Below are 12,951 nucleotides of genomic sequence, written 5' to 3'. Positions count from 1 at the left end.
GGGGAGCAGCAGGCTGGGGCAAGGGCCCCACAGCACGAGAACCACCGCGGGCCAGACCGGCGGAAGCTCCCAGAACGCAATTCCCACGTCTGTTCAACTGTCTCTCAAACTTTCCTTGCTTTTCACGTCTTAAAAAGCCTCTGAGAGGGACCGAGGGAACGAGGGGCCTGGGCAACAGACTGGGAAGATGCTTCCCGAACCCCCCGAAACACTGCCTTTCCAACACACACTTACGAGAGAGCAGAAAAAGGCGCTCGTGAGGAGCACGTCTGCAGTGCCCTTTAAAGCGTATTTCGGGAAACAAGCGTCTCACAGGCCCTACCCGACTAAATGTCTGGTCTGCAGGCAGTCTTCTCAGATACGTGTGGCCTGCAGATACCACACCGGGGAAGGGGCGCTCTGAGGACCCCCACACCCCATCCCACTACGCCCTCGTGCCCGGCGCTCCCGAGGACTCGGGGTGGCGTGCTTACAGACGTGGGCGAGGAGCGCGGGGGCTGTACGCCCAGATGGGCCACGCCGCTGGCCACGTGCCCGCCAACACCCAGCCAGGCCAGTGTCTGCCTCTGGAATGAGCTCGTGCTTTCTCCTGTCCAGAGAGCCCCAGGCCCCCACCCGCAGAGGGGCACACAGCCTGCTGGGGACACAATGCTTGCACCACGGCTCCCGCATACGGACGGGAACGGGGAGACCCCCGCGCCGAGACCGGGACGGTACTGCGGCCTCACCTCTGGAGTGTTCTTCTTGAACTCGCGGCTCTGCTCGATAAGTCGCTTTCTGGACTGTTCGCTTTCATCTTGCCGGTTCGCCAGTACTGTTGCGGTGGCATCGAGTTCCCTCTGCGGAGACACGAAAGGGAGGACCAGATCGTCACTGCGCTGCGAACCAGAGGAGACCACATCTGCCTTTGGCAGAACCCAGGAGGGGTCCCCCGTGGCTATGGGGGGGTCTCGGCTCCCGGGCAGAGGGGGCTGGGGGCGGCGGTGGGGAGGAAGTGGATACTGAGGCAGTTCCCCTCCAGTCCATGCACTGGTCCCAGAAAACCCGAATGGCTCAGCTCAGTGTGCCCTGTTTCCACGCACATGAACACCTACTTCCAGGACAGAACGCGCCGAAACGTTTTTCTCCGCTAAACCCTGCAATCTGTCTGTCTTCAACCGCGTGGGCTGGATCTTTGGTGGCGTATCACGTCCAGGACTATCCGAATTAATCTGCTATTCGCTTTCAGGGGGACCTTTAAGAGCCTATTTCCAAGAATCGTGATTTGCGGTATGTGGTCAACTTTGAAAATGAGGCACCTGGAAACGGCGGTTTTCCTCCAACTATTTTCCTCGCACGGACACCCTGAGAGCTGCCAAGAGCAGGTCCCCTGGAAGGGGACCTCTGTCCACACGACAAAATGACACTCAAAGCAGAGACAACCTGTGCCCTGGCCTCGGGAATTCTGGGAGGAGCTGTCAGCAGGACCGGTTTCAAACAAGGCTGTGGCAGATGGGCCCAGAGTGGTGTCCTGGCTGACAGCAGGGGCATGAGGACACGCCGCCGTAGCCACCGAAAGGCCGCTTTTCTCACTGAGTGGACTTCGTGACTACAGACACACACCGGCACATTCCGCTTAGGATACAGTGCGGCTGCTCCACGTGGCTTCTCTATGCTACGGCCCCTCCCCCGAGGCCCGGCAGAGCAAGGACCCAATGGCAGACCGAAAGGCGGGGGAAGTCAGAGACAGAGATCCCAGGAAGAATGTGCCTCTCCCCTCCACACACCCTCCACCAAGCCCACCAAGTCCCGCCTGTTTCCCTTTTGGGCGGAAATAACCCCAGCAGGTCTGTAGGGCCTCCTGGTGGGCACTCCACTTGTGCCCGCCAGGGTGGGCCGCTGCCAGACGAGACGACAGGGCGCTGGAGCCGACATCCAGCGTGCTGTCGACTGGGGAATGGCAGACAGTTTTAAGGGGGGGGGGTGCGCATACACCCCCCCACCACCACGCTCTCCCCTTTCGTGTTTCTGGCATTACAGCAAATCTTGGGCAAACAAGTCCAAAAGAATAACATGGGCTAGGATTCAAGAACAGATGTCAAAGCTACTGCAGAAAAGAGGGAAACACTGCACATTTTGATAGACCACATTTGAAACACATCCCAGTCGAGTGAAGGCAGGGAAAAAAGAGCAACCGAAACCCATGTGGCGCTGCGGGGACGGGGACGGGGAAGAGGGAGCAATCGCAGAGAAGCAGAAGGCTTTTCAAAAATATAAACAATCTGGTTAGGAGGAGGACTTCGGCGGCTATATTTAAGCGGCAGCAGCAGAAGTTATAAAAGGAGGCTTCAAGAAGTGGGGAGCAACGCCAATATTGAAACATGACAGAAAAAGTAGAGTTGATGTTTGGTTCCCATTGCCCGCAGATGCAGAAAACGTGGAGAAAAACAAAGAGCTCGAGACCGCTTTCAAGGAGGACCCTCCTTCCTGGGAGGGGGTGTCACCCAGTCTGCTGGAGCCACTGGACGCTGGGGTCACAGAGGTGACCGTGCGGCCCGGCCCTGACCGCCCCCCTCCCGACAACACCTTCCTATCCAGGGGGACCAGCATGGGGACAGTGGGGGCAGTGCTGCAGGAGACATGGAAGAACCCTGGGGTCCCTACATGTCCCTCTCCCTGGAGTCCAGCCCAGCCCAGTGCCAAGGAGCCTCACGGGCACATCTGTCAGAAAGGCCAACTCAGAAGGGCTGAGCCCGGGACAGGTCGCTTGGTGGGAGACAGCAAACCCACCTTCGTCGTGGAGCCACGGGGCCAGTGTGCCTGGGGTGACCTGCTGCTGGTAGTTGGGGACCCGCCACAGGCCTGCCACACTCCCTTCCCCACGCATGCAGACATATGCACGTCCACATGAGAAACCAACGGGGGGGCCCCAAATTTAATACCACGCCACCACCCGCCACCGTGGAAACAGATTGGCACAGCAAGGAAAGGTTGTGCTTGCCCGGTCGGACTTAGGGCTCACAATCTTTGACCGGGTCCCTCGCAAAACCTCCCCCGAGTCCTTATGAAGGACACTGAGGCTTTCTAAGGCTGTTGGGACAACACAGAGAAGAGACAGCTATTAAACATAAGCCAAATACTGTTTTATTATCTACCCGGCCTGCCTATTCTCAAAGTGTCAAACATAATGACACATTAACAAGGGAATTTAATGGGTTTAGGGGAGGTGGCGGTGGGGCCCTAAAATACAGAATCCTCAGTCCCTGAGTCACTTAAAAAAAAAAAAAAAGCATGGAGAGTCCCCTCATCTGAAAAGCACTAAAACCTCACAAAGGGGCGGGGGAAGCAAAAACTGGGAACCAACTGCAGTATCCAACAAGAGTGCACCCACATATCCACTCAAGGACCATTTGGCAATGGTTTAAAAAAAAAAAAAAAAAAAAAAAAGCTCCATGCGCACAAGGAGACGGGATGATCTTCAAGACATATTTAAGCAAAAAGAGCAAAGTGCAAAACAATGCTTGTACTGTTTGAAAGGCTCTCTCTACATACCCTTGCATAAGCTCTGATTGTCTCCAGAAATATACAAAAGATACTTGTAACTGCTTGGCTCTGAGAAGGCTTTGGGTGGGGGGAGGGAGAGAGAGATGGACCTGCCCTTCACCGGACGGCTGACCCTCAAAGAACACGGGTTTGACCTGCGCGGGGCCACTTAGGTAAGTGTGGGTTTGTTGTAACGCGACACCGTACATGTATTTTCTCTTCCTTTTCATTTCCTTAATAACGTTTTCTTTTCTTTCGCTTATTTTATTGCAGAATACGGAATACAACACGTGACATACAAAATACGAGTTAATCGACTATTTAAGCTATGCTCAGGCTTCCACTCAACAGCAGGCTCTGAGTAGTTAAGTTTCAGGGGTGTCCAGAGTTATAACGTGGATTTCTGACCATGCGGGCGGTTGGCGCCCCAATCCTCAACGTTCAAGGGTCAACCGTATCTTTTGACTATTGTAGCCGCGTGCATATATTACATAATTAGAAAACCTGTACTATATGTTAATTTCTTAAATCCCGCTAATGTGAAAAAATACAGATTTACATACAGAAATATATTTTACATCATGCGTCCCATATACGCGGGTTCGTGGTCCCTCCTTGTCCACCTGCCCAGGAGCAGAGGCCTGGAATAAATGACCTCTTGACTCACTCTGGTAATTCAAAAAGGCAGGCCGGCCCGTCCTTTGTCAAAACAACAGCTGTTTCTTGCACAACGCGCTGCACACTGGCCAGTCTCGGGGCTTAGGAACAAGGAGGAGGTGGCCAGTTGCAGAAAATACCACTCACCCGGGCCAGGACTTTCCTGGGGAAGGGCAGAGGAAGGCGTCCCCTCGAAATGATTAAGAAAGATTCTAAACATCTGACAGCCCCAGGTCCAAAGGGACGGGGAGGTGGCAGGGCTGGCGGCAAACCCGTGGGCTCTGGGCACACAGGTACTTCCAACAAGGCCGAAAGAGGTGGAAATCATCCTGGAAAAGCGTTTTACATGGACAGGCACCTGGATGCAGAAACTGCAATTTTTGTTCCAAGTCACCAAGTGGCAATTGGCGCCAAGAGGTGACGAGGTCCAGAGCAAGACCAGTGGCTTTGGAGCCAAGGCTGTGTGTGCGCAGGCACAGTCCTTGCTGGGAGACGGGGGGCCGCCACAGAGCTGCGGATGCCTACAATCCTGCCGGCCTCGCCGCTAAGAATTTCTAGGATGCTCTTCCTCTTTTTCGGACGGATCCTCCAAGGGCAAAGCTCCTAACGCTTTCACTTTCTCTCTGCTGGAACGCCAGCCTCTCAGCCAGTGTTAAAGATGTATTCGCCACAAAAATTACAAAGTGCCACTAATGGCCTATTTAAAAGAAAAATTTCCCAAAAATAAACGAGTCTTCCTAACGTCACTGATCAGTCTGAAACTGCTCACCTTTGGAGTATGTACGTCTCCTGTTGGTCTGTATTAAACCGGCGGGGACGGGGTACCCGCGGTACTTCTCTGAGGCTCCCCTTCTAATGCTCCCAGGCCAGGCCGGCCTCGGCCCCCTGCTCCCTCTGGGCTTCTGCCCCAGCACCCCTGGGCTGGAGCATGAAAAGTATTCTCTGGTTCTTATCTCTGACTTTCATTCCAAGGATTAGTTCATCTGGTGTTTCCTTCGGGCTCACCTGACAAGCCGATCAAACAGCAAATCTTGAATATGAATTCCAAGTGGCTTTCTCGGTAAAACTACGAGGACTCTAACAAAAAGGACAAGGCACCCCAGTTTCTCCATGGGGTAGTCCCCGGGGCTTCCTTTCCAGCAACAGGGTCGGGGGACCAATGAAGCTGTTCTGGCTAGACAGGGCCGTAAGGAGCCCAAGCGACCACCGACCAGCCTCCTTCTGTCACACCCCCTTGCCCAGACCCCAACACAGAACATCCGAAGACCCTTCAGACACTGGCCTCGGAGAAGCCTGGTTTGGAATCCAGGCTCCATCCCTGCTGTAACCTGTGTGGTTCTGGGTAAATGACGTTCCCTCTCTAGAAATAAAAATTAAGATAAGCCTGTTCAATTTGTGGCAGGGGACGTGATCCATCAAGAGCACGTACTATCCTGTACTATCAGAGCCACACACTTGACCGCACTCTTGACCTGGGTGGCCCGAACTTAAGTCTGCCACCGAGGACGGGGGCTCCAGGGATGTACGGATGAATCAGAAGCCGACTCTGACCTCCAGGTACCCACGGTCCAGCCAAGGAACCAGGCTGGCACAGAAGAGCAACAAGACAGAAGGGACTGGGCCCAAGGAACCAAAACAGAGCAGAGGTTTGGAAGAGGAGAACATAACTTCTACCAAGAAAGCATTCCAAGTTTTCACGAAAGATGCCCATCTCGGCTGGGGCCCATGGGTGAGAGGGACTAGGTCCCCATTACCCTCTTTCTCCTCCCCCGGGGCTCACCGAGTCCCTGGCACAGCCAACGGCGTAGGTGCTGTCAGAGACCAAGAACAGGGCTCAGAGGAACCAGGAGCCTGGTCAGCAACAGCCCCCCCCCCTGGGGTGGGAGATGGGGCAGAGACCCAAGAGGAACAGGCCAACATGGAAATACGTGGGTTCAGATAGAAACGTAAAGGCCATTTCCCCAAACGTGTCCACCAACAGTGACCAAGACACCCACCGCGAGCGGACAGGAAGGTATGCACACATTTCCTGTACTTGCATATGCACGAGATGCCTCTGGAAGGCTCTATAGGTACAAGATGTGGGTACCACCCTCTATGCTGGGAGGAGACTGGACAAGCAGGCCAGTGGCCAGCAGGGAGATGCTCTCACCTTCTCCCCTTCATACCTTTGGAATTCTGAGCACCTAAATGTAATGCCGTCTGCTAAAAAGTACACCTTTATCTTTCCAAATCTCCCTTCTTTTCCCTGTAATGGGATGCAGGCTCTGATAGACGGATAAGGAAAAACTGACTGCCCCCCCATCCCAGAGCGCTGCTCCCCGCGGAGCTGCAAGAAGTGCATTTTGTTCTGTTGGTGGGTGTGTGCACTGACCAAGGGTGATATTTAAAGGAAAACCTTGCAGAACACCCAGAGTAAATGCTACAGCTCTCGCTTAATTTCAAGTTTAGATAGAAGACCAAGTCTGACCCGTTTCCCAAGTGCCCTCTGCAGACACCTGGCGCTCATCCATCGGTTTCCTGCTCACAATCTTTGATTCAAAGCGAGTGCCACCAGAGTCTGAGTGCCGGCTCCAGGATTCTGTGATGGGATGGCACGGAGGGGCCAGCAGTGAGCACTCGCTCAACAAAGACGCACTTGCCACAGAAGTCACACAGCCTTCAGCAGGGACCCTCTCCACGGAGGGGCAGTGGATGAACTGAACGGAGAAAAACAGCACAACGAAAGGCAGGAAGGCAGGGATCCTGGAGTCATACAGGCGGTCCAAGACTTAGGGGCTCAGCATTCCCCGGGGGCACCAATGACCACGGAGCTGGGGGAGCTGTACGTGTGCGGAGGACACACACACCCCCTCCAAGAGAGGGAACACTGCCCAGATCTGAGCTTGTCATTCCCTGCTCAGAGCCTCCAGTGGCTTCCTAGGGGGCAGGGCACACGGGCCTTTCTCTGCTGTCCCCAGAAGGCCCGGCCCCCTCCTTTCCCTTGAACCCTCAGCACCGGCTGTTCCCTCTGCTTGGTGGCCTGTCCCTGCTCCCCGCCATCAAACTGTCAGATCTCCAACTGAATACCTTTCCCAACCCCAGCCTCTTCCACCCCACCCCGGAAGAGACTGTAAAGTGGGTGAGCCCAGCTCCCCAGACCACGTGTGCCTTGTGGAAGCAACCCTGGTTTGCAGTTCGCGTGTGTGTGCAAGTGTGCGAGGTTGGTGCGTCTCCCCGTGGGCCGTAAGCTCCAGCAGGGCCTGCCTTTTGCTTGCTACAGAATTCCCAGCACTTTACATGGTGCTGGGGTACATCACAGGCAGGCAGTCAATATTTGCCAAATGAAAGAATAAGTTTAAAAAAGAAGAAAGAAAAAAAAAAAAAAAAGAAGGCAAAATGTACCAGAGAGGGGACAAATTTAACAACTGCAAGGCCTCCAGTCGGAAAGAGACACGGCTGCAAGCACTGAGGCCCTGAATGGCAGAGAATGTTCTAGAACAGTTCAGCAGACTGGGGGCTGAGGAGGAGGAGGGGGTCAGGCTGACAGAGCCGGCTTCTTAAAAGGCAGGATGGACGGGGAAGGCGGCAGGAGGTCCTGGGGGAGACCCACACTCCCCTCTTGCTCAGCCTCCAAGGATCCTGGGTTGAGCCCGAGAATGGTACCATTTTATAAGAATTAGGATCATTTGCCCAAGAGGGACTCCTTCCTGACGGAGCCACCCTGGCGAGTTCTCCGAGCAGCAACCCAGGAAGCCACTGTCATCAGCACTCCGTCCCAAGAATACGGAACGGGAAAACGGGTGGGAGACGTCCATCCCAGAGACAGTGCTTTGGGGTAAAAGAGGAAGCAGCAAAGCAGACATGGGCTTCACTGTTGAGACTCTTCCACTGCCTGTGAGTAGGGTTCCTTCCCAGAAGGAGAGCTCAGGAGGGGTCCTGGGGAGCGAGTGCTCTTCCCAAGGCAGGGAGAGTGCTCTCTGGGGGCAGCCCCGGGAAACCGGGCTCCTAGCAGGGGCTCAGTAAACACTGGCCAAGCAGAGGTGAAACACACACCTGCCCTGTGACTCTCCCAACTCAGGGAGCAGAGAGGTGGGTGTGTGGACAAGCAAGGGGACTGCCTCCAGCTCAGGTTTCAAGCTCGGGGGTCGGGGGGGGGCCGAGTCAGAAACAGGGTGCAGCCCCATGAAATGAACACAGCTCTTCCACTAACAGCCTGGGGATCAGAGTCCCGGCGCAGGACACAGCCTTCCGGACGGATCCCCACACCCCAGTGGCCGTACTCCCAGCGTGGGTGTCCCACCACGAGGTGCGAGGGTCCCGCTCCCCGACATCCCTCGAGAAAGACAGGATCTCTGTGCACACGGACCGGCCGAGCTCTCTATCCTAAAGCAGGGACACTAATACACATCTCACGGGGCTGCCGCACGGATTAAACAGGGTAAAATGCCTACTATGAGGACTACGGTCGGTTCTCTCTTCTCTCCCTATTCAAGCAGATCCAGCCTCGTGTAAAGGCTGTTCCCTCGAGATCCTTTTACCCTGAAGATGGTAGGGGTCGTCTGATACGTACTCAGGACTTAACCAGTCTGGGACGTGACCTAATATTATTAGTTCCTGATCTAGGAAATCCAAATAAAACGATTTACTCCAACACAGACTTACTGCCTGTCGCCGCCCCGTCTGAAGGCGACACCCCCGCCAGAAATGGGTAGAGGGGGCAGCGAACAGTGGTGCGGGCAAGGTGCCTCGGTGTCAATGTTTAAACAGAATTTTCAATCAAGTGAATGTGTTACCGACTCATAAAATAAAAAGTGAATAAAAACAAATACCCTGGCCTAAACAAAGGCTATCAGTACAAGGTTCTCACACAAGCCCTTTTTGAGAAGTCCTCGGGATGGAGAAATTTCGACAGAGAACCAAGGTTTTGTTTTTTGTTGTCTTTCACCCCGTTGCAAACCCACTATGCAAAGACAAAAATGCCAGATGTATCCAACAAGCACTGCGCTACATATAATACTTGCCAGACTCTCATTGAAACAGTGAGACATGAGAGACGGCGTCTTGGTGGTGCATAATGAAAGGGAGACGATCAGAGCCCCGGTGCGGCGGGGAGGAGGCCCGTGCGAGACGGAAGGACGCCTTTAACCCCAACCAGAGGGAGTCTGCTTTGCGAACTGACCAAGGCAGAGGAAACTGCTGATACCTGCCCAGTTCTGAGCTATAAAAATGTCTGTTTTCTAAGTAGCCTTCTTTACCGCTCTCTTTGGCTCTATTATACAAAATTAAACTCTGCCCGCCGGCCTCCACCTTGTAGACACACGTGGCCCCACATGGCAGGAGTGCCCGCCCCCCCCCCCCATCCTAGACTTCTCCGGAGAGCCCCAAAGTGCCTGCCTTCCTCCTCTCCTGGCCTCTCCACCTGTCCTTGCTGTCTGGTTCTCTCATTTGCTTGGGCTCGCTACTGCTTTCTCCCCTGCTTCATTCTCGGGTTGCAGCGAGGGCCTCCTTGGATTGCAGCGAGGGCCTCCGTGGCTAAACCCCTTGTCTTCTGCCTCCTCTGTGTTTCCCCAGGCCACAGCCTCCACGTCCGTCCCCCCCACAGGACCCGGGGACGGCTGCTGAGGTCCAACCTATTGGCACCGCCCCCCATCCTGTAGGGCTCGGGATGCACTTCAAAGTGAAGCAGCCACATGAGCTCTGCTCATCCCACATCCCAGATAGGGAGACTGAGGCTGGGGCAGGTAAGAGACTTGCCTTTGCTAACAAGCACCCAGGGAATATAGCTCCCTTGACTTTGGGACATCCATCACCCTTCTTACACTTAGTACACATCAGGACATGTGTTTTAAAACCAAATGAGAGGGGAACCTGGGTGGCTCAGTCGTTAACCATCTGCCTTCGGCTCGGGTTGTGATCCCAGAGGCCTGGGATCCAGCCCTGCATCGGGCTCCCTGTTCGGCAGGAAGCCTGCTTCTCCTTCTCCCACTCCCTCTGCTTGTGTTCCCTCATCTCTCTTTCTCTCTCTCTGTCAAATAAATAAAATCTTAAAAAAAAATAAATAAAGCCAAATGAGAACTTGTCACCATTTTAAAACACCCACAACAGTTGGATCCGGGGTGTCTGCGGTCTAGCTCTGGCTGCGGGACAGGAGATGGGTGGGTGTCAGAGAGAAAAGATACCTCGAACACCCACCACTGCATTCAGGATGCAGAGAGGCTGCCCTGTCAACCAAGTAATTGGGCCCCAGAACCAATTAACTAAAGGAGGGGGAGGACAGGGAACTGCACTAGCCCCAGCAGCCACTAGCCACGTGTGGCTACATCCACTGAAATTAGAGATTCCGTTTCTCCACTGCAGTAGCCACGTTCCAAGGGCTAGTGGCAACTACACGATGACAAAGGTACACCGGTAAGCACCACTGCATCAATGCACTGCACTCTGCTGGTCTAGAATGACTCTCTGGGCTCCAGAGGGGATGCTATTCGCTGCTACACGAATGACATTTAACAGACGGATGAAACCGACGAGTAGCCGGTGGGATCCGCCCAAAACACACCAACCACATAGGGGTCGGGGGTGGAGCTGAGAGCTGGATCTGAACCTGGAAGACCATCTCCATGGAAGCTGAGGTTCTCCGCGGTAAACCCGGTGCCACCCCTTCCCTGTGCTCCAGCTTAATGCACCTGACTTTCTCCAGCAAACAGGAGGGAAGGTCATGGGCTAAAAAATGAAGCAGGAACAGAAAAAAGGTGCTCAAATCTCAAAAAATAATTAAGCCGCTGCCAGAGGAATAGCTCTGATCTCATCTACGCTGGTAAACGTTTTCTTCCTAAAGTATTTGTTTCAGAAAATAAAGCCTTTAATTTGAATGCTTTAGGAGCCAAAATTTCTGTCTGTTGAAAATATTTGTTTCTATTGTTTGGCAGGAATCAATTTGTTAGGGCACCAGCCACTCTGGCAACGGTTCCCTTCCACTTCTCTGGGAAAATGCTTGGCGGCAAAGCCATCCACCGCCCTGCAGCTCGCGCGCTCTCTCTCTCTCTCTCTCTCACTGTTTGGGCTACCCCAGCCACAAACATCTGCCGGCACAGACACAGGCCATGCAACAAGCCAGCCCGCCGGTGCCTCAGCTGCGACAGAGCCACTCTGAGGGTCTGTGGGAATATACGACTGGACTTGGTGGGCAATCAGCTGATTTTGATGATCAGAAGCAGCGCCCATTTCATGTAATTATTTTTGTGAGTGAGAGAAGACCTGTCACCCAACTGTGGGTGATTTTCCCACACAGCCCCGTCTTTTATGGCACGAATGAGGTCTAGGAAGCAAGCAGCTGGAGAATTTCTGGGCAGCCAGGCTCCATCCTGCCTACGAATCGCCAGGTCACCAAGAGACCCCGAGCCTCGGTCTGCTCATCTGTGAAACACACCACCGGCCCGGAAAACCACGTGGCATGAAGGATAAGAAAATCTCCGGGAAGTCAAAACGGCTCCCCAAAAATGGCAGCTCTTACTTTCTTCTGCAAGGGTGAAGTATCCTCCAACGTCCTCACTTAAGCCGTTTTTGCTCGCTACGGGGGCGGGGGAGGGGGGGGAGATGCGGCGCTGAAGAGACAGATCATGAAAGTTAAAAGCTATCACAGTTATAGGTGAAGTGCTAATAACTTCATTTTGAAACTGTCAGGTTAGGTTTTTTTAAAATCACAGCTGTGGCTTGCACCAGAACTCTACCTGTAGCTGTGCTCCCTTCTCACATTTTAATTAGCAAATAAAACTCCGCAAAAGCTCTCAAAAAAAAAAAAAAAAATTTTTTTTTAAAACCTGCAGTTTAGAAGGAAAAGTTTTTTTTAAAAAGACGGCCCAGCAGCTCCTGGGGAAAAGCAGACCCGTAACGGGCATCAACCTCGCCGTGCATCCACAGCACTAGAGCTGCGTACGTGAGGAGGCCAAGAGATGCCACCGTGGAGCCAGCTTCGATCTTGTTTTTGCAGTTAATTTTCGAGATTTGGGGTGCCGTGTTCAGCGAGCGAGGTTTACAGCATCCTGCCATTGGCTGGGAACTGCTGCCCGCCAGATGGCCCGGCAGAACGCATGGCAGAGAAGGCGAACGTCGCCTGTGATTCCTTCACTCTCTGCTGGCACGGTGCTGCGGGCCGCTGTCGGGAAATCTGGGTGCTGGGCACCAACAGGTGACAGGACACGAGGGCTCCTGGTGCCCAGAGCAGAAACGGGACTCAAAGGGGGGCCGCTTCAATCCTCCAAGAGTCTCGCCTCAAGCTGTGCTAGGTGGATGGGAGCCCCAGGGCAGAAAAAGGGGGAGCTCCGTGAGTTGCCCTGCCACGTGCTGCCACCAGTCTGCCCACTCTGGGCACTGGAGTGACCATTCCCGTCACCAGCTGCACTCCATCCTGTCCAGGGAACTTTCTGGGAAAGAGCTGGAGAGATGCTTTAACTCCGACTTCAGAAAGCCAGCTAGAGAGCTTTCACTAACTAACGCACACCCACGACAAACTAAGTCTAACTACACAGTGCGGTTCACGCTCAGCCGGGGCAGCCCCCAATGGCCTCCGAGCTCTGAGCCGGTACAAACAGTCCCCTCTTCACCCCGGGGCTTGACTCCCCGGTCTCCACAGGGCCACATGGGTTGCAAAGGAATTTTTTTTTTTTTAAGATTTATCTTCCAAAAAAAGAAAAGAAAAAATTTATTTATCGTAGAGAGAGAGGGTGCAAGCGGGGGAAGGGGCAGAAGGAGTGAGAATCCCAGGCAGACTCCCACTGAGCAGGGAGCCCGTCG

General features: G+C 54.0%; 1 protein-coding gene across 17 annotated transcripts in view; it reads right to left on the bottom strand.

Annotated features, from left to right (window-relative positions):
* CUX1 (cut like homeobox 1) overlaps nucleotides 1-12,951 on the bottom strand; it is a 350,246-nt gene that overhangs the window by 273,057 nt on the left and 64,238 nt on the right. For all 17 annotated transcript variants that reach the window (XM_082712968.1, XM_082712969.1, XM_082712973.1 and 14 more), the window contains exon 2: nucleotides 729-839. In XM_082712968.1, the coding sequence (XP_082569094.1) occupies nucleotides 729-839 (111 nt within the window). The remainder of the gene's footprint in view (nucleotides 1-728; nucleotides 840-12,951) is intronic.

This window comes from Mustela nivalis (assembly GCF_964662115.1).
Source record: "Mustela nivalis genome assembly, chromosome: 19".
In the NCBI taxonomy this organism is placed as follows: domain Eukaryota; kingdom Metazoa; phylum Chordata; class Mammalia; order Carnivora; family Mustelidae; genus Mustela; species Mustela nivalis.
The sequence above is the reverse complement of the archived record's forward strand: the minus strand, read 5'-3'. Positions and strand labels throughout refer to the sequence as shown.